The sequence below is a fragment of the Ranitomeya variabilis genome, chromosome 4 (genome assembly GCF_051348905.1).
Source record: "Ranitomeya variabilis isolate aRanVar5 chromosome 4, aRanVar5.hap1, whole genome shotgun sequence".
NCBI lineage: Eukaryota > Metazoa > Chordata > Amphibia > Anura > Dendrobatidae > Ranitomeya > Ranitomeya variabilis.
This window is the reverse complement of record NC_135235.1, coordinates 96,728,317-96,748,829: the sequence shown is the minus strand read 5'-3', so window position 1 is coordinate 96,748,829 and position 20,513 is coordinate 96,728,317. Positions and strand designations below refer to the sequence as shown.

The following is a 20,513-nucleotide window of genomic DNA, read 5'->3' as shown; positions in this document are numbered from 1 at the left end:
AAACAAGTCCGACAACAGAGGCAAAGGATACTGAAATTTAACAGTGATTTTATTCAGAAGCCGATAGTCAATACAAGGTCTCAAAGATCCGTCCTTCTTGGCCACAAAAAAGAATCCCGCACCAAGAGGGGAAGAGGATGGACGTATATGCCCCTTCTCCAGAGACTCCTTGATATACGAACGCATTGCGGCATGCTCAGGCACAGACAGATTAAATAGTCTTCCCTTAGGAATTTTACTACCTGGAATCAAATTTATGGTGCAGTCACAGTCCCTATGAGGAGGCAGAGCACTGGACCTGGACTCGCTGAATACATCCTGATAATCAGACAAATACTCAGGAACTTCCGAAGGAGTAGAGGAAGCAATAGACACCGGCGGGGAATCAGCATGAATTCCCTGACAGCCCCAACTTGACACAGACATTGCCTTCCAATCCAAGACTGGATTGTGGGTCTGTAACCATGGCAGACCCAAAACGACCAAATCATGCATTTTATGCAGAACAAGAAAACGAATCACCTCCCGATGTTCAGGAGTCATGCACATGGTTACCTGCGTCCAAAACTGCGGTTTATTTTCCGCCAATGGCGTAGCATCAATACCTCTAAGAGGAATAGGATTTACCAATGGTTCAAGAACAAAACCACAGCGCTTGGCAAATGACAGATCCATAAGACTCAGGGCAGCACCTGAATCCACAAACCCCATAACAGGGTAAGAAGACAATGAGCAAATTAAAGTCACAGACAAAATAAATTTAGGTTGCAAATTACCAATGGCGACAGGACTAACAACCCTTGTTAGGCGTTTAGAGCATGCTGATATAACATGTGTAGAATCACCACAGTAAAAACACAACCCATTCTGACGTCTATGATTTTTCCGCTCATTTCTAGTCTGAATTCTATCACATTGCATTAAATCAGGTGTTTGTTCAGACAACACCACCAGAGGATTAACGGTTTTGCGCTCCCGCAAACGCCGGTCAATTTGAATAGCCAGCGCCATGGAATCATTCAGACTTGTAGGAATGGGGAAACCCACCATCACATTCTTAATGGCTTCAGAAAGGCCATTTCTGAAATTTGCGGCCAGAGCACACTCATTCCACTGAGTAAGCACGGACCATTTCCGAAATTTTTGGCAATACACTTCAGCTTCATCCTGGCCCTGAGAAATAGCCAGCAAGGCTTTTTCTGCCTGAACTTCAAGATTGGGTTTCTCGTAAAGCAATCCGAGCGCCAGAAAAAACGCATCAATATTTGCCAATGCCGGATCTCCTGGCGCTAGCGAGAAAGCCCAATCCTGAGGGTCGCCCCGTAAAAAAGAGATAACAATTTTAACTTGCTGAGCTGAATCTCCAGATGAACGGGGTCTCAGAGATAGAAACAATTTACAATTATTCCTGAAATTCCTAAACTTAAATCGGTCTCCAGAAAACAGTTCAGGAATAGGTATTTTAGGTTCAGACATTGGACTACTGGTAACAAAATCTTGTATGCCCTGCACACGAGCAGCAAGCTGGTCTACACTTGTAATCAAGGTCTGGACGTTCATGTCTGCAGCAAGCACAAGCCACTCAGAGGTAAAGGGGAGGAAGAGAGGAAAAAAAAACAAAACTCAGAATTTCCTTTCTTATTATCCCACTTCAGCAATGCATTAAACATTCAATGTTGGCCTGGCATACTGTTATGACCCCAATGGCAGAGGGTCTCAGAAATAATTACTAAGTCTGCAAACACAAAAAACCAGCTCATAGGGCAGTGGTAACTGAGCTGCCCATATATCTAATCCTAGCACCACAAATAGCAGCAGCCGGGGAACGTGCCTACGTTGGTTCTAGACGTCTCGCGCCAGCCAGAGAACTAACTAACCCTAGAAGGGAAAAGAAAGACCTTTCTTGCCTCCAGAGAAAAGACCCCAAAAGTTGGATACAAGCCCCCAACAAATAATAACGGTGAGGTAAGAGGAAAAGACAAACGTAAGAATGAGCTAGGTATTTAGCAAAGAGAGGCCCACTAGCTAATAGCAGAATATAGTAAGATGACTTATATGGTCAGCAAAAACCCTATCAAAATATCCATGCTGGATATTCAAGAACCCCCGAACCATCTAACGGCCCGGGGGGAGAACACCAGCCCCCCAGAGCTTCCAGCAAAGTCAGGAATCACATTTAGTACAAGCTGGACAAAAATAAGAGCAAAGTAAATAACCAAAAAACAAAGAAGCAGGACTTAGCTTAATTTTGCACGTACCAGGACCAGCAGACAGGAGCAAACAGAAAGGATCTGATTTCAACGATGCCAGGCACTGGACTAAGGATCCAGGAAGTTATATAGCAACACCCCTGGACTAACGACCCAGGTGGGTGCCAAACTGAGGAAAGACAATCCCAGAGTCATATCACTAGTAACCACAAGAGGGAGCCAAAAAGTCTAATTCACAACAGGCTGGGGTTCGGGGAGCTTTTGAGTAATGTGTGGGATTTGCTTACACATTTAGATGGGGATAGGTCGACGCCAGGTCCATTAGCCGCTTGGGTGGGACCACGAGGGGTAGGTCACTTTGTTCCAGGTTGGGGGTTAGTTTCGCCCAGTGGTATTTCTGAGCCGGTGTCTGTGTCCGTGCAGACAGAGAAGGAAAAGGAATGTAGGATACATTTAGATGACTGGGCGCATGGGGAGGTTTACGTTTGTTTTGAGGGCCTGCTTGGGGTGCATCTTAAGAAAGAAGTGAGGGAGAAGATTTGGAAGGATGAATATGTGGAAATCTTTTCACTTCTTCCTTTGGAAAAATTTAATTTAGATAAAGGTAAAAAAGATAAGAGTAAGAAGGAAGAGGAAGAAAAACGGAGGTGGCGCCTCATACCGCAGACGTTTGCTAATTGGTTACAGGCGTTCGCCATTTTGCCAAGCGTGGTGGGGCCTATTCTGCTACATGGATTCGATTGGGGAGGCGCATACGGTGTATGGGGGTCAGGCGTGGCTTCGCTATGATGAGCAGTTTAGGCAGAGAAAAGTGATTCACCCGGCAATCCGATGGGATCAGAAGGATATTGGTTTGTGGCTTCGGGTCATGGCACCGACGAGGTTGGGTCATTCCTTTCACGGGGAGGCCGGGCTCACTGGCCAGTCCACCTCGCAAGGGAATGCTCAACGGGCCGGGGGTCAATTAGGAGTACAGAAACACGGTTTATGCTAGCAATTTAATGATGGCCAGTGTAAATTTGGATCTACATGCAAGTTCAAGCATGTGTGCTCACACTGCAATAGGTCCTTTCACAGTGCCGCGAGATGTTTCAAAAAGAGTAAGCCAAAGTCAGAATCTAGTAATTCAAAAGGGGGTCACTCCAGTGAAGCTGGACGCGATGGTCCCCTTTGTAAATAGGTTCCCGGACAGGAGTAGGGCAGATCTTTTGTTGTCATGTTTTCAGGAAGGTTTTAGGATCCCAGCCCCTCCTTTTAAAATTCCTGAGGCTTTAAAGAATCTCAGGTTGGTGGAGCAATATGCTGAGATTCTTACGGAGAAATTGAGTAAAGAAGTTGCTTTGGGCAGGATGTCCGGACCTTTTCAGGTTCTCCTGTTGGTAGACTTGGTGGTTTCACCCTTGGGTGTTGTGCCAAAGAAAGAACAGAACAAATTTTGACTGATTCACCATTTGTCGTATCCACGTGGCAGGTCGGTAAATTATGGGATTGACCTGGAGCTTTGTTCTGTGGTGTATACGTCTTTTGATGAAGCTGCTCGTTGGGTACGTCGTTGAGGTAAGGGGGCTTAAACCGATATTGAATCTGCTTTTCGTTTGTTTCCTGTTCACCCCGAGAGTTCGAGGTTGTTGGGATGTTTTTGGAATGGGGTTTTTTTTGTTGATAGATGTTTACCAATGGGCTGTTCCTTGTCTTGTTCCTATTTTGAGGTGTTTAGTTCCTTCATTGAGTGGGTTGTCGGGGACGTGTCAGGTTTTGATTCCCTGATCCATTGCCTGGATGATTTTTTGTGCATTGAACATGCGAAGTCCAGATGCTGTGAGTTAATTTTAAAGATGGCCTTTTGGGTGGAGAAGTGTTTTGGCGTGCCTCTGGCTCCGAGTAAGACAGAGAGGCCCTGTACGAGCATTTCCTTTTTAGGCATTGTGATTGACACTGTCAACTGGGAGTTTCGGTTACCGGAGGAGAAGGTTGTTTCATTACGGGAGGAAGGGAGGAAGTGGCAAGGGCGAGGCTTTTGAAAAAGCTGCCGTTGCGTGAGCTTCAATCGCTTCTTGGTAAATTGAATTTTGCTTGCCGCATCTTCCCGATGGGGAGGGTTTTTTCCCGGAGGTTGGCCTCCGCCACAGGTGGGGTGCGGGCGCCGCACCATTTTGTGCACCTGTCAGGCGAGCACAAGGCGGATTTGGAAGCTTGGGATCGGTTTTTGGCGGACTGCAATGGCCATTCTTTGCTCATGGATGATGTTGTGGGCAACACGGATTTGGAATTGTTTACGGATGCTTCCGGTGGCATTGGTTTTGGGGCCTATTTTAAAGGACAGTGATGTGCGATAAGGTGGCCCGAAGAATGGTTTTCAAAAGGTTGGGTCACGAATGTAACTCTGTTAGAGATTTTTCCCATTCTGGTGGCGGTACATTTGTGGAAAGCTGAGTTTCAAAACAGGAGAGTCCGTTTTAATTGTGACATTATGGGTGTGGTGTGCGCGATCAATAGTTTATTGGTGTCGTCACCTCCAGTGATATGGGTTCTTCGGCAGTTGGTTCTGTCTTGCCTGTCAATAAATTTGCATGTTACCGCCTCACATGTGCCTGGTGTTCAGAATTCTATTGCTAATTCACTGTCTCGTTTGCAGTGGGAGCGTTTCTGTTTGCTGGCCCTGGAGGCAGAGGAACTGGGTCTGGAATGCCCATTGGAACTTTGGAGCATGGTCTCAGGGCAGCAGAGCATTTCATATGGGTGTCTTTGGATCCCAGCACTTGGGCCGCTTATCAATCGGTATGGGGGGTATGGTAGGGGTGGTTGGAGTCGTGTAGGAGCAGCAGTTCCGGAGATGATCAGGTGGGTGCTTTTTTCCTGTGGTTGAGTAGTGGGGCTGCCGAAGGGTGGTCTGCAGCTAAGACGGGGCAAATAAGTGCAGCATTGGCTTTAGGATTAGGGGGCAGAGGGATTTGACAAAAGTGTTTTTGGTGAGGCAGGTGCTTAAGGGGTTTAGACGAAGGGGTGGTCAGGGGGACCGGAGGTGCCAAGTCTCTTTTCAAATGTTAGAGCAATCGGGGGAGAGGTTGTCAGAGATTTGCGTCTCTGATTTTGAGGTTGCACTTTTTCGCTTGGCTTTTTCATTGACTTTCTTTCGGGCGTTAAGGATTGGGGAACTCGTGGCTCCGAGCAGGTGTAGGCAAAGAGGTTTGTTGGTTAGGGATGTGTTACTCTCTAATGGTCAGCTAGAATTTTGGATTCGGGGGTCTAAAACGGATCAAGAAGGAAAGGGCAAACGGGTGGTTTTGGGTGCAGTAGCTGATTCTTTGATGTGCCCAATCCTTTGTTTTCAGGTTTTTGTTAATTTTCAGCCGGATACGATGGGAACATTATTGTGTCATGTTGACGGTTCGTTTCATTCGAAGTTTCAGTTTGTGGCGGTTTTCAGGCAAGGTCTGGCTTTGTTGGGTTTGGACACTGCTCAGTTCGCATTCCATTCATTTCAAATCGGGGCGGCAACTGAAGCAGCAGTGGGAGGTTTGGCACCTGAAGTGGTACAGAGGATCGGTAGGTGGGATTCCAAGCGTTATAAGAGCTACATTAGGCCTTAAGGGCTGGGGGTGTTTTTTGGGGTAAAGTGGGGGTGATTTGGTGTTACTGTGTAAGATTTGTTGGTAAGTTTTCTTTTTGTTGTTGGTGCCAAACCCCTCTTTGTCTGGATCTTGGGCCATTCCTACATCCACTGGGGCGCTCGGCAGCGGATGTGCGGCGTGAAGGAAGGCAGGTCGGTTTTCATCGAGACGTGGCAGTTGTTCGCTGGTTGGGTTTCAGGGGCATGGAATGGAACATAGTCATTCAAAAGTTCCACAGTAGTGTACGTCTTGATAGGCCTCCAGATATTTTGGTGCTACACGTGGGTGGAAACGACTTGGGGGTTCACCCTTGCCGCGAATTGATTAGGGACATTAAACATGACTTGTTACGGATATGGTTGTCGCTTAATGTCATGACGGTGGTTTGGTCGGATATTGTTCGGCGTAGATGCTGGCGTTATGCCAGATTTGTTAATAGGATTAATAAGGCAAGAATTAAAGTTAATCGGGCGGTGTCCGGTTTTGTCCTTCGGAACGGTGGTGCGGCTGTGCGGCATTTTGAGCTGGAGGATGGGGGTGAAGAATTTTTGTTGGGAGATGGTGTGCATTTGAATGCTGTGGGCATCGATTTATGGGCATTCAGTTTACAAAATGGTATCGAGAGGGCCATAGCAGTCCGGCGTGGGGGGTCTCGGGTTTTTGAGGTGGTCAAAAGACCCTCATTGTGGCGGTTGGGTGGGGTCCTTGAAGTTGGTGCTAAATTGCTCTGGGGGTCTGTGGGTATATGGATTTCTCAGTTGGTGTTATATTTTGGTTCTCTGGTCTGGTGATTTTGGGGGGATTTTGCCTATGCTTGGCCTGATCCTCAGATTTTGAGTGGACAGTGGCACCCTTTGGGGTTATTTGGTGCTTCCGAGCCAGTGGGGTAACGGCTGGGAGTAAGTTATGGTCGGTTGTTGTCCACAGTTTTTTCAGTATGGTTAATCACCAGATTTTCGAGCTTCAAGGACCCATCCCTGGTTATTTATTTACTGTTATTTATTTACTGTTAAAAATTTGTTTATTATAATAAAAGGCTGCTGTGGCCATTATTATCCAACATTGTCTTTAATGTCTTTATTTGGGAAAAAGAGGGGGATCCTAGAGGTTAAGGGGATGTTGGGCGTAAGTTAAGTCACCCCACCTAACAACGACAATACCAATGTCAAGTACAGGCCGTAGAAAGCCGCCCCTCCCCCTGCAGCATTAGGCGAAGGCCGACATGACGTGGGTGTGGAGGGGGTGGGGATATCATTAATGGGGGAGGGGGTTATGCAAAGGAGGTTTTTTTATAGGTCTGGTGTGGGAGGAGTTTAGCAGTTCCCGCTCCGGATTCGTGGTGAGCAGAACTGCCCGCCCACCCTTGTTTAGTTTGTATAGTGGGTGAGTCTTACTTTTGTTTTTGGGTCATGGTGGCCAACGGTTGGGGGGGTCCTTGAAGTTGGTGCTAAATTGCTCTGGGGGTCCGTGGGTATATGGATTCCTCAGTTGGTGTTATATTTTGGTTCTCTGGTCTGGTGATTTTGGGGGGATTTTGCCTATGCTTGGCCTGATCCTCAGGGTTTGAGTGGACAGTGGCACCCTTCGGGGTTATTTGGTGCTCCTGAGCCAGTGGGGTAATGGCTGGGAGTAAGTTATGGTCAGTTGTCCACAGTTTTTTCACTATGGTTAATAACCAGATTTTCGAGCTTCAAGGACCCATCCCTGGTTATTTATTTACTGTTATTTATTTACTGTTAAAAATTTGTTTATTATAATAAAAGGCTGCTGTGGCCATTATTATCCAACATTGTCTTTAATGTCTTTATTTGGGAAAAGAGAGGGATCCTAGGGGTTAAGGGGATGTTGGGAGTAAGTTAAGTCACCCCACCTAACATCGACAATACCAATGTCAAGGAAGCTAGAAGCAAGGAAAACTAGAAAACCTGTTATTTTTTACCAAAAAAATCTGTTTGCAAATACTATTAAATTTCCTAGGTTCTGACATAAAGAGGAAAAGTGGCCAGTTTTTGTTCTTATATAGTGATGAGAGAACACTAAAATGCTCGGGTGCTCTTTGCTCGGATCGAGCAGATTGGAATACTCGGCCAGAACAACGAGCCCAATGTAAGTCTATGGGAGAACAGAGTATTTTTACCGCTTTTAAGGTCTAAAAATGTCTGAAAATGATGGAAACACTGCTCAAATGACAAAGGGACATCATGGGGATCGCCCCTGGAAGCATTCCTGACTCCTAGTTCACAGCTTTAATCAATTTTTTCCGAGATTCATGCCATTTTTCCAGGTGCCACAAAAAACACATAAAACGAAACCAAAACGGGTTTTGCTGGGAAATATGTCAAGGTACATCCTTTGCAGGTTAATGACTTGCCTGTAAGGCCAAATATTTAACCCCAGACCGAAAATTTCCTCCCCCACTTAGGCTTAGTTCAGACGCAGCGTTTTTTAAGCATTTTTCAACTTTAAGGCCGGCGTCACACTCAGCGTAAGACAATACGGTCCGTTTTTTACGAAATGTTCCCAAAATAGTGGTCCGTATGTCATCCGTAGGCAGGGTGTGTCAGTGTATTTTGCGCATGGCATCCTCCGTATGTAATCCGTATGGCATCCGTACTGCGATATTTTCTCGCAGGCTTGCAAAACCGACATCTAATGGATTTATGTGCTCAAATGTTGGGGAAAACATATATACAGTATATATATATATATATATATATATATATATATATATGTCATTGAGACACATATATATATATATATATATATATATATATATATTCTGTATTTATATTTAATTCAGCGCGATATATGTGAAAAGCCGGTAAATCAATTGCCGGCTTCTCATTTCTCCTTCACAAACCCGACATGATATGAGACCTTTTTTTTTGCATATTCCACACTACTAATGTTAGTAGTGTGTATGTGCAAAATTTGGGTGCGGTAGCTGCTAAAATAAAGGGTTAAATCGCAGAAAAATTGGCGTGGGCTCCCGTGCAATTTTCTCCGCCACAGTGGTAAAGCCAGTGACTGAGGGCAGATATTAATAGCCTAGAAAGGGTCCATGGTTATTGGCCCCCCCCTGGCTACAAACATCTGCCCCCAGCCACCCCAGAAAAGGCACATCTGGAAGATGCGCCTATTCTGGCACTTGGCCACTCTCTTCCCACTCCCGTATAGTGGTGGGATATGGGGTAATGAAGGGTTAATGTCACCTTGCTATTGTAAGGTGACATTAAGCCAGATTAATAAAGGAGAGGCGTCAATTATGACACCTATCCATTATTAATCCAATTGTCTGAAAGGGTTAAAAACACACACACACATTATTAAAAAGTATTTTAATGAAATAAACAAACAGGTTGTTTTAGTATTTTATTGCTCTCTCAATCCATCCGGAAGACCCTCGCTTGGCAAAATAATAAACCAACAATATACATAACTTCGGATGAACTGTCAGGTCCCACAAAGTAAATCCATCTGAAGGGGTTAAATCATTTTACAGCCAGGAGCTGCGCTAAAGCACTCGCTCGTGGCTGTAAAAACCCCGGGTGCTGAAAGGAAAGCTGGGTGATCTGTACTTACATTGAGTCGCGGTGAGGCGCCCTCTGGTGGATGAACTCATATGAACTCGAGCGTGGGAACTTTTCCAAGGCTGCAGTTCATGAGAACTAACATTAGTAGTGTGGAATATGCAAAAAAAAAAAGGGATAAGAGATGGTTTACTGTATGTAAACCATGTCTCATATCCTGTCGGGTTGGGGAAGGAGAAATGAAAAGCCGGCAATTGAATTACCAGCTTTTCACTAACACCGCTGCATATTTCTCGCAAGTCACACTGCTGGTCCATGTGGAATCCGTATTTTTCTCCCCCCCCCATAGACTTTAATTGGCGTATTTTTTGCGCAATACAGCATGCTGCGATTTTGTACAGCCGTAGAAAGGCGTATATTACGGATGCGTTATATACGGCTGATAGGACCTGACCCATTGGGAATAATTGGGCCGTTTGTTAGGCGTGTTTTACGGACGTATTTTATGCGCTCTTATGTCCGTAAAACTCGCTAGTGTGATGGCAGCCTAACATTGCTTTCAACCACTACAAATGCATTCACTGGGAAATGTCATTGTAGCATTTAACAACCCTAGCTGGCCATGTGGTGTGTGACACATACGCAGACCCATCTTGTTTCATTTATGAAGGAGGGACTCTTAAAGTCACAGAGCCTATTTTTACTGGTACATCAGGTAGCATTAATCTTCTTAAAGGGCCATTATTAAACAGTGGGTCTCCTAAGCTGTTGTAGCCTATGCTGTGAGTGGATGGGCTGCCAAGAATTACGACACACCACAATACCCCTTTCATAAGATGTCCAGGGGGGACTCCTGAAAAAGTGTTGCATTGAATTCAAGGCCTGCTCTCCTAGCAATTCATATGCACCCCATTACGCCTTTGAACCCACATACTGGATGGGCCCAGGAAAATCCACTTCACAATATGCATTTTGTACTCCAGTACTCCTTTGTTTTATACATTTGCAGCAAGGCCAGCCCTGCTGCATAGCCAGTCATATACACCCCATTACGCCTTGGAACCCACATACTGGATGGGCCCAGGAAAATCCACTTCACAATATGCATTTTGTACTCCCGTACTCCTTTGTTTTACACATTGGCAGCAAGGTCAGCCCTTTTGCATAGTCATATGCACCCCATTACACCTTGGAACCCAAATACTGGATGGGCCCAGGAAAATCCACTTCACAGTATGCATTTTGTACTCCCGTACTCCTTGGTTTTACACATTGCCAGCAAGGTGAGCCCTGCTGCAAAGTCAGTCATATGCACCCCATTACGCCTTTGAACCCACATACTGGATGGGCCCATGAAAATCCACTCGTATTTTTTAATGGTATGATGGTTCCCTCTTTGCAGAATTATTTACAAGAGAATTTGGCCATTTTATTTGCCATGTTTTTAACATTAAGGTTCAGATACGGCTTTAAAAAAGGCTAATACTTGCAATACAATGCAATTTTATTCCAAACTACAAAATTCAAGAAATAGTATGATTGAATAGTGTGAGTGCGTACACTTTTGTATATGTTAACATGCAAAGGTTAATAAGAACATAAAAGGATTAAATAAATATAGTGATTACGTATATATGAAGATTAACTACATACAGTATACTTAGATCATCACAAAGAGGCTTTTAAACATCATACGTCTGGAATATCAGAAAAGCAACACCAAGACAGAGAACCCCTGGGAGATTACCTACACTGCATGGGCGTCCCCAATTATGCAGGTATCAGCACACTCTACATGTACAGGTACCCCAGTTTTGGCATCTGTCTTAGTCATGTTTCTCTGGTCTTATATAGTGATTTACACTATGTAGTAACTCTAGTTTCACCCAGACCTTCAAGTAGCCACTTTTCAAGATTGGATGAAACTGAGATATCATGGAGTCATCAGATGAGGGGCCATAAACCCCTGGAAAATAAAAGCCACGAGGATTTAGATCAAACCACCATAGGCATAGTTTCAGTAAACCTTAATGTTTTACAATGACAAACAGAACACATATAGAGGCTTACAACTGTTTGTGAAGTGAATAAACAAACATTTATCAAGATTGTGTCACTGTGAGCATTGTCTATCACATCTGTAAATGTTTTACAAGAAATGCAGCTATGTGAATGCGTTCAGTATACAATATTTTAATCTTGTTTACAAATCGCCATTTGTACATTTGAGGCAGCCAAAGTTATGGCTCTCAAGGAGAGAAACTAATATAGTGGACAAAGCTATATTTTTAAAAAATATATATAAATTCGCGCACAACGAGATCAAAGATAAAGTGGAAGTTTAAGGGTACTGTCACACAGTACCATTTTGATCGCTACGACGGTACGATTCGTGACGTTCTAGCGATATCGTTACGATATCGCCGTGTCTGACACGCAGCAGCGATCAGGGATCCTGCTGAGAATCGTACGTCGTAGCAGATCGTATGGAACTTTCTTTCGTCGCTTGATCACCCGCTGACATCGCTGGATCGTTGTGTGTGACACCGATCCAGCGATGTGTTCGCTTGTAACCAGGGTAAACATCGGGTAACTAAGCGCAGGGCCGCGCTTAGTAACCCGATGTTTACTCTGGTTACCAGCGTAAACGTAAAAAAAACAAACAGTGCATACTTACATTCCGGTGTCTGTCCCCGGCGTCTCAGCTTCTCTCCACTGTGTGAGCGTCTGCCAGCCGGAAAGCGTGTCTGACGTCACCGCTGTGCTTTCCGGCTATGGCGCTTACACAGTGGAGAGAAGCAGAACACCGGGGACAGACACCGGAATGTAAGTATGCACTGTTTGTTTTTTTTACGTTTACGCTGGTAACCAGAGTAAACATCGGGTTACTAAGCGCGGCCCTGCGCTTAGTTACCCGATGTTTACCCTGGTTACCGGGGACTTCGGCATCGCTCCAGCGCCGTGATTGCAACGTGTGACCGCATGCAAAAGTTTTAAAGGACATTGTTGTTGTTTTTTTTTTTTTCGTTTTTTTTTTTTTCCTTATTGTTGCATTCCCACAGTGGGGGATTAGTTTTCAGCTAAACAAAGTTCATAGAAATACTCCTTTTGTGCTATTATTTTTAAATAAGTGCGTGGCATTCAGTATCTTTGTCCTCTTTTAGCTGTTACACATTGCTACAGACAGATACAGCGTTACTATAGTCCTTTTATATCCAAATAAGGGGCTGCTGGTGACATTAACATCAATTCGGTTTAACTTACGGTGTTGTATAATTACCATACAAACTGTTGACTTTTTGCTTAGGAGTCTTTACTATAGTTGGAATTTATTCTGGGAATAGTGCAAGCTTATATCTGTAGATTGTCTGTGTACAGGTTTATGTATTTACTGTTCTATTAAACTTACGTCCACTTTATCTTTGATCTCGTTGTGTGCGAATTTATATATATTTTTTATATTACATTTTTTGACAAATAAGTGGTTATTGTCTAAATTCGCAGCAATACGAGACCTGTATACTCAGCGCCGCAGTAATTTTTTAAAATCAAAGCTATATTTTTAATGAACTACTGAGCCAAACTCACAGCATTGCTTTATCAAAAATATATGAAGTGTATTGTGTCCAATGTGAGCAACCAGGCAACACAAAAAGGAGCTTTTTAAGGGAGCTCTTTAAGGTACACAAATGTTATGAAGTCTTTGCCAACAAGGATGTGGTTTCATCAATGTGGGGTACCTTTTTTAAAAATATACTATTGCCATCACAGCCCCCCTTGCCCAAACTTCACTGGCCTATAACAGTACAAAGCACATTCATCCTGGTGATCTAGTGGCAGTTAAAGAAGAGACATTGCAGGAGACAGAGTTAAGAAGTAAGCCCAATGTAGTGGTGTGGGTCACTGAGACTTAAAAGTGAGAGATGAGCTGCCAACAATTCCCCAATGGGGGTACCTTTTTAAAAATAGACTAGTGCCATCGCAGGCCCCTTGCCCAAACTTCACCGGCCTATAACAGTACTGATCACGTTCACCCTGGTCATCTAGTGACAGTTAAAGGACACAATGCAGGAGATGGAGTTAAGAAGTAGGCCCAATGTAATATAATGCCCAATTCCCCAATGTGGAGTCCTGTTTATACTAAATAAAATAGTGCCTTCACAGCCCCCGTGCCCTAAATTCACTGGCCTATAACAGTAGAGAGCACGTTCACCCTGGTCATCTAGTGGTTCTGGATGATGAGGATGAGGATAAGGAGGAGGATAATAACAAACAGACCAGATGTGGAAGCGTATACCCATGTGTGGTTGTGAAGAGGTGCATGAGAATACACCTCCCCAAAAGAGAGAATGTATTTGAGGTTATGTTTCGCTGTTTTCACTTGCTGGTGTACAGAAGTCTTTCCCAATCCAGCCCTTGTTCATTTTTATAAGAGTCAGCCTGTCAGTATTTTCAGTTGACTGGCGGATGTGCTCATCTGTTATAATTCCACCAGCGGCACTAAAAGTCCGCTCTGACAGAACGCTAGCAGCAGGGCAGACCAGGACCTCCAAGCCGTAGAGAGCCAGTTCTGGATACCCAATAATTAAAAGGCACGGAGGAATCACTGAGGACATTTGTACGATCTGCAAGGTACTCCCTCACCATCTTCACAAACATTGCACTTCTTGTGACAGCATCCCTTGCCTCTGTGCCGTCACGATAGGAGGGTCTGAGAAAACTGTTCCAGAACTTTGCCATTGTGCCCCTGCCTGAGATGGATTGTACTTCTGTCTCTCTCGCTTGGACTCCTTGGTTGTAAAACAAACTCTGACGTCTGCTGCCAGCGTTCTCACATGGGAATTTTCTAAGTAATTCCGCTACAAGGGCCCTCTGGTACTGCAACATTTTAGTACACCTCTCTGCCTCTGTTAGAAGAGATTGAAAGTTCTCCTTGTAGCGTGGATCTAGAAGTGTCACCAAGCAGCAATGAGTGTCACCCAAAATTTTTATAATGCGAGGGTCACGTGAAACGCAGCGCAAAATAAAGTCAGCCATGCGTGCCAACTGCTAACAGGCAAGACTTCCGTGTCCTCACCAACAGGATGACTGACCATGCTGTCCTCCTCCTACTCATTATCCTCCTCCCTGTCCTCAGGCCATCCCCGCTGAAGAGACGGTATGACAGCTGTGTTTGTAGTACCATCTATAGCGCATGAAAGTAGCTCCTGTTCTTCCTCCTCCTCATTGACTACCAATCCACAATGAAAAGACATGAGGCTGGGCTGAGTGTAATCCCCCTATATAGTTCCTTGCTTCATGACCTCGTGCTCTGCCTGCAATGCATCCTCTTTAATTGTGAGCAGAGAGGTTTTCAGAATGCTGAGAAGCAGGATGGTGATGCTAATTATGGCATCATCGCCGCTCGCCATCTTGGTGCAGTCCTCAAAGTTTTGGAGCATGGCACAGATGTCGGACATCCATGTCCACTCCTAATGTCTTATGTGTGGAGTCTGAACTGAATATCGACGGCCTTGTTGATGTTGGTAGTCAACAACTGCCCTCTTTTGCTCACAAAGCCTTTCCAACATAAGCAGCGTAGAGTTCTAGCGCGTGGGGACATCACACACCAGCCGGTGAGCTGAAAATGCTGCTGAAGCACGGCAAAGGTGGCTGAAGCTGTAGCTGACTTTCTAAAATGGGCAGACAGATGGCGTACTTTCACTAGCAGATCCGACAGCTCCGGGTAGCTTTTCAGAAAACGTTGAACTGCAAGGTTAAGCACATGGGCCAAGCAAGGTACGTGTGTGAGCTCACCTTGCCTCAGAGCCGCCACCATGTTATGGCCATTGTCACACACGACCATGCCTAGCTGTAGGTTCAACGGTGTCATCCAAACATCTGACTGCTCTTTCAGCGCTGTCCAAAACTCTTCTGCATTGTGCGGTTTGTCACCTATGCAGATTAGCTTCAGCACAGCCTGTTGCCGCTTGGCTGAGGCAGTGCTGCAGTGCTTCTAGCTGCTGACTGATGTGTTGAATTCAGAGATGGAGGATGAAGAAGAGGAGGAGGTGCAGGAGCTGAAGACTGTGGGGGCAACCCTGAATGACGTAGGTCCAGCAATCCTCAGCGCGGGGAGTATGTGTTCCATCTCAAGGTCCGACTGGGTCCCGGCTTCCACTATGTTAACCCAGTGTGCGTTCAGTGAGATGTACCGTCCCTGCCCACAAGCACTTGTCCATGTGTCCGTGGTTAGGTGGAATTTCCCTGTAACAGCATTGTTGAGGACACGGGTAATGTTGTGGGACACATGCTGGTATAATGCCGACATGGCACACCGGGAAAAATAGTGGCGACTGGGAACCGAGTACCTTGGGACGGCCGCCGCCATCAGGTTGCGGAAAGCTTCTGTCTCAATGAGCCTAAAAGGCAGCATTTCTAGCTCAAGCAGAAGAGAAATTAGAATTTAGGACTGTGGCCTGTGGGGCATTGGCGGGGTATTTCCGCTTGCGTTCCAAAGACTGGGTTATAGACAACTGTAGGCTGTGCTGGGACAAGGACGTGAATGGGCTTGATGATGGTGCTGCTTGACTGTGGGCCACAACAGGTGCAAGGTTAGAGGCATCTTCACATGCACGGTGTACTGGGGATTGGCTTCTCCGCAAAACAGTCGAAGAAGCAGTGGTGTGACTTGCAGGCAGTGGTCCTGGAGCCTGGGGTTCGGCCCACAAAGTCAGATGCTTTGCTGCCATGTGCCTGATCATGCTGGTGGTAGTCAGGCTGGTTTTTTTGCTACCCCGATGATGGCCACATGGCTGGTGCTGCAAATGGCCTGTTTGGGGTTATTGGCAGAGTCTTTAATAATTACCAGACTCAGGAAGATCTAAAAGTTGGAATGGCTACTTCCCTCATGTTGGTGTTATGGGGAACAGATGCACGCCTTCTGTCTGTGGCCACCACACTGCTTCTTCCTGCCTGTTGGGGTGATATGCCTCCTTTCCCATGTGTGCTGCTGCCCTCGCTCTACATGTCCTCCTGCCAGGTTGGGTCAGTCACATAGTCATCCACCACCTCGTCTTCCACATCCGCACCCTGCTCCTCCTCCTGACTTTCTGGCAATTGTATCTCATCATCGTCCACCTCTTCTAACACTTTCCCAGCATCACCTTCGCGTGACCTGGGCTGGTCAAAGATTTGGGCATCTGTACATGCGATGTCATCCATCCCCACTTCAAGTTGACAGCTCTTCAGAGTGTCCAAGTGTGGGATCAGTTGTCTCAGGGCACTCGGCATTGTTGGTGGAAGGAGGATCAGGGTAAGGAATATCTGGGGCACACTCACAGATACTCAGACTTGACCATGTAGAAGACATGGTGGTGGTGGTGGTGGTGGCTAAGTGACTGGAAGCATTATGCGCTATCCAACCAACAACTGTTTCACACTGCTCTGGCTTCAATAGTGGTGTGCTGCGGTCACCTAGAAAATGGGACAGGAAGGTCGAGCGAGAAGATGTGGGTCTTTGTTGTTGCCCACTTTCACCTTGGCCACAGCCTCGTCCTCTGCATGCACCATCATCATCACGTCCAATTCCCGTCCCTTGCCCCTTGCCTTCTCCATTTCAAATGGACTACTGCACTATTTCAAATGCTCAACACAAATATATTTATTAGTAGCGAAATAATATCTGATCAGCAAGCCTGCAAATCTACGATTTTTAAAACCCAAACACCAGGCAGGCCTCAGCCTGATATAACAGACTGTATTCAATTTTTTTTTTTTTTTGTGAAGTAAATTTATGCAGAATAGTGCTGTATAGAATTAGAGTATCAGACTGCAAAAAAGGGGTACACCGGCCTACAATGACCAAACTTGGAGAACGCAGATATATGAGGGCTGTTATGGAAATACCACACTGGCAAATATGTGGTCTTTGTATAATTTTGGAAGCTAAATAGTGATGTATAGAATTAGAGTATCAGACAGCCAAAAAAGTGGACCACCAGCCTACAATGACCAGACTTGGATAACGCAGATATATGAGGGCTGTCACGGAAATACCACACTGGCAAATATGTGGCCTTTTTATATTTTTTGAAGCAAAATAGTACTGTATATAATTAGAGTAACAGATAGCAAAAAAAGTGGTACACCGGCCTACAATGACCAAACTTGGAGCACGCAGATATATGAGGGCTGTCACGGAATTACCACACTGGCAAATATGTGGCCCTTTTGTCATTTTGGAAGATAAATAGTGCTGTATAGAATTAGAGTATCATACAGCAAATAAAAGGGGTCCACCGGCCTACAATGACCAAACTTGGAGCACACAGCTATATGAGGGCTGTCACGGAAATACCACACTGACAAAAATGTGGTCTGTTTTTTTTTTTAAATACAAAATAGTGCTGTATACATTTAGAGTATCAGACAGCAAAAAAAGGGGTCCACCGGCCTACAATGCCCAAAGTTGGAGCGCGCAGATACAGTATATGAGGCCTTTTTCTGTGAATTTAATTAAAACACACTAAAAAAAGCGGCAGAAGGCTAGCACACACAACTATGCTACGTACTGTATGCCTGACAAACTAAAATTTTTAAACAAGCCTCAGTCTGACAGAACAGACTTTATATTTTCGTTTTTTGGTGGTGAATTTTTGGAAAAAAAAATGCAACTAGGTATATAGTAAAGAAGCTGCAGCAGCAGAAGCAGACAGTTATGGAGCTTTGGGAGGGATGCGCTGGGAGCAATGGATGCAAATACAGTACCTGCAGGCCTTGCACTGATGTCGATATGCTGTGCTCTGCCTACCTAGCGCTGCAATATTGGGACCCACGAATTAGTCCTGAAAATGACTTTTGGTTTCTGAGGAGTTGTGGATTTAAGAGTTGCAGACCTCCAGTACACTAACTCTAAAAACCACAATTCTGACCCTATCTCGGCACCAGCTCTCCCTACTGTCGCTGAATCCGTAACAGAATTCGGCGAGCAGGGCGGCGCCAGGTCTCTTATATTCGGGATGATGCTGTACAGCCAAGCCAATCACTACCACAACAAAGATGGCTGCGGCATTTCATGACCTGGCAGACAATCCCTGTACCGTTATTGGGTCTCTGAAGGGTGGAGACACCAGTTACCGCCAAATAATCCCAGAAATGCTCGGTGCTCGCTGAGTACACCGAGCAAAGTGATACTCTGGTGAGTAACGAGTAGTGTCGAGCATGTTCGCTCATCACTACTCTTATTATTATTATATTATTCTTATGAGTATTCTGTTTTTTCTATTTTTTTTTTTTTATTTGACTTGTGATTCCAGAAACATGGGTCTTTTTATTTGTTGCTAATTTTCATGTCTTTAGAAGGCGCCGTGACTCACAGAGTAAGGCCGGAGTCACACTAGACCGTAATACAGACAAATGTTAATCTATGGGGCAGCTCCTATCCGTTGTTTTCTCAGCCGTATTATAGGTGCAAGAGAAATCAGCTGGCATTCTCCCAGGCTGAAGAGTTCATTTGAGTTCATGCCGCCAAAGGGCGCAGCTTCGATGATGGAACCGCTAGTCACCGAAGCTCCACTATCTGCATTTCATTCATTACTAGTCATTTACAGCCGGGAGCGGCCGCATTAGCAGCGCTCCTGGTTGTAAATGTGAATGCCCCCAGATATGGATTACAGCGTGGGACATGACTGTACGACAGACAGGTATGGGATATTGTATGGGATACGCCATTTTTTTCCGTGATTTAACCCTTTAATTTAACACCTACAACTCCCAAATTTTACATACCCACACTATTAACATTATTAGGGAGGGATATATAAAAATCTAATGGATTTGCAATGGTTTACTGTATGTAAACCATGTCTCATATCCTGTCGGGTTCGGTAATGATGTAGCAAAAGCCGACAATTGAATTACCGGCTTTTCTGCTACCTAGCTCTGTATGAAATATAAATATATATATATATATATATATATATGTATATATATATATATATATATATATATATATATATGTATGTGTCTCACTGACATATATATATATATATATATATATATATATATATATATATATATATATTTTGCAAATAATATAATAATATTGCAAATAAGCCTAAAGTCACATCTCTGAGAATCTGTGAGCCACGCCACCTTGATAAATATCATAAAAATTATCACCAAATAAAAAGTCACATTTCTCTGGAACTGTATGGTGGATTAAAAACAAATAAAGAACAGCATAGTTAGGATAGCAGCACAAATAAAATAAGTGCAAGAACTGGATTCTTGGCCAGGTGACTAATTCTCTTTAACTACATCAACAAAGTTAATTTTATTAGCCCTCCCAATTCCCGAACCAACCAGGACAGTTTTAATTAGCATTCATTTTTTTTTACAACTTTCTGTTATCTAAATCTATATCCTGAATAATACAATGTGAAGTCATACAATAAGCAGTGATGTTTTTGTAATACAATTGGAAATGAAAAAGTGTATTTTTCAGCATAACATTTATTATACAGCTCCAAATTTTCACTTTATTAACATTTCAGATATACTACAGTTTTGATATCTGCTGGATACACAGTTTCAGCAAGTCAAGGTCTCTTTTTCTAGGTTACTGCAGTTTAAAGGAAATGTAGTATATTATAGAGTCACAATTAGCTTAATGTATTACTTAGAAGTCTGTAGAAGAAAACAAATTTTAGTAATTTTTATTTTCTTCATCACTTGCCGCTGCAGCCAACTTTGCCCTTATGATATCATCTAATTTTTCACATCTGATATGTGTCAACCTTAGAGTGCTGTGCAAGTGACTCTGAGATTGTTTTTGGAACACTTTGTACTTTAAATTAGTAACAAATATTTTGTGTTTATTTGATAAAAAACCTTAAAACACGGACACACTACAATATTGATAAAACTCAGTAAAAAGTCTATATGATTATTTTAGGCATGTGTTGTGATAAGTAAGTTATATAATATTCATTGTTTTCTGTGCTTATATTTTTATCCTAGTTTGAAAAAATGTTGCTGCACAGCGTTTTAATCATCTCTTTGGCACTAGCTGGAGGAAACACTGACATATGTAGTGAGTACTATTTATTCACATGTAATGCTAATGAAATATTTGTCAGATGTATAGTCTGTGTGGTGAAAATAGAAAAGATAGACAATAC

General features: G+C 44.1%; 1 protein-coding gene across 1 annotated transcript in view; it reads left to right on the top strand.

Annotated features, from left to right (window-relative positions):
* Positions 1 to 20,513, top strand: part of LOC143768447 (intelectin-1-like) — a 95,596-nt gene that overhangs the window by 26,085 nt on the left and 48,998 nt on the right. Inside the window, exon 2 of the mRNA XM_077257126.1 lies at positions 20,353 to 20,425. Within this exon, the coding sequence (XP_077113241.1) occupies positions 20,362 to 20,425 (64 nt within the window). The 5' untranslated portion in view covers positions 20,353 to 20,361. The remainder of the gene's footprint in view (positions 1 to 20,352; positions 20,426 to 20,513) is intronic.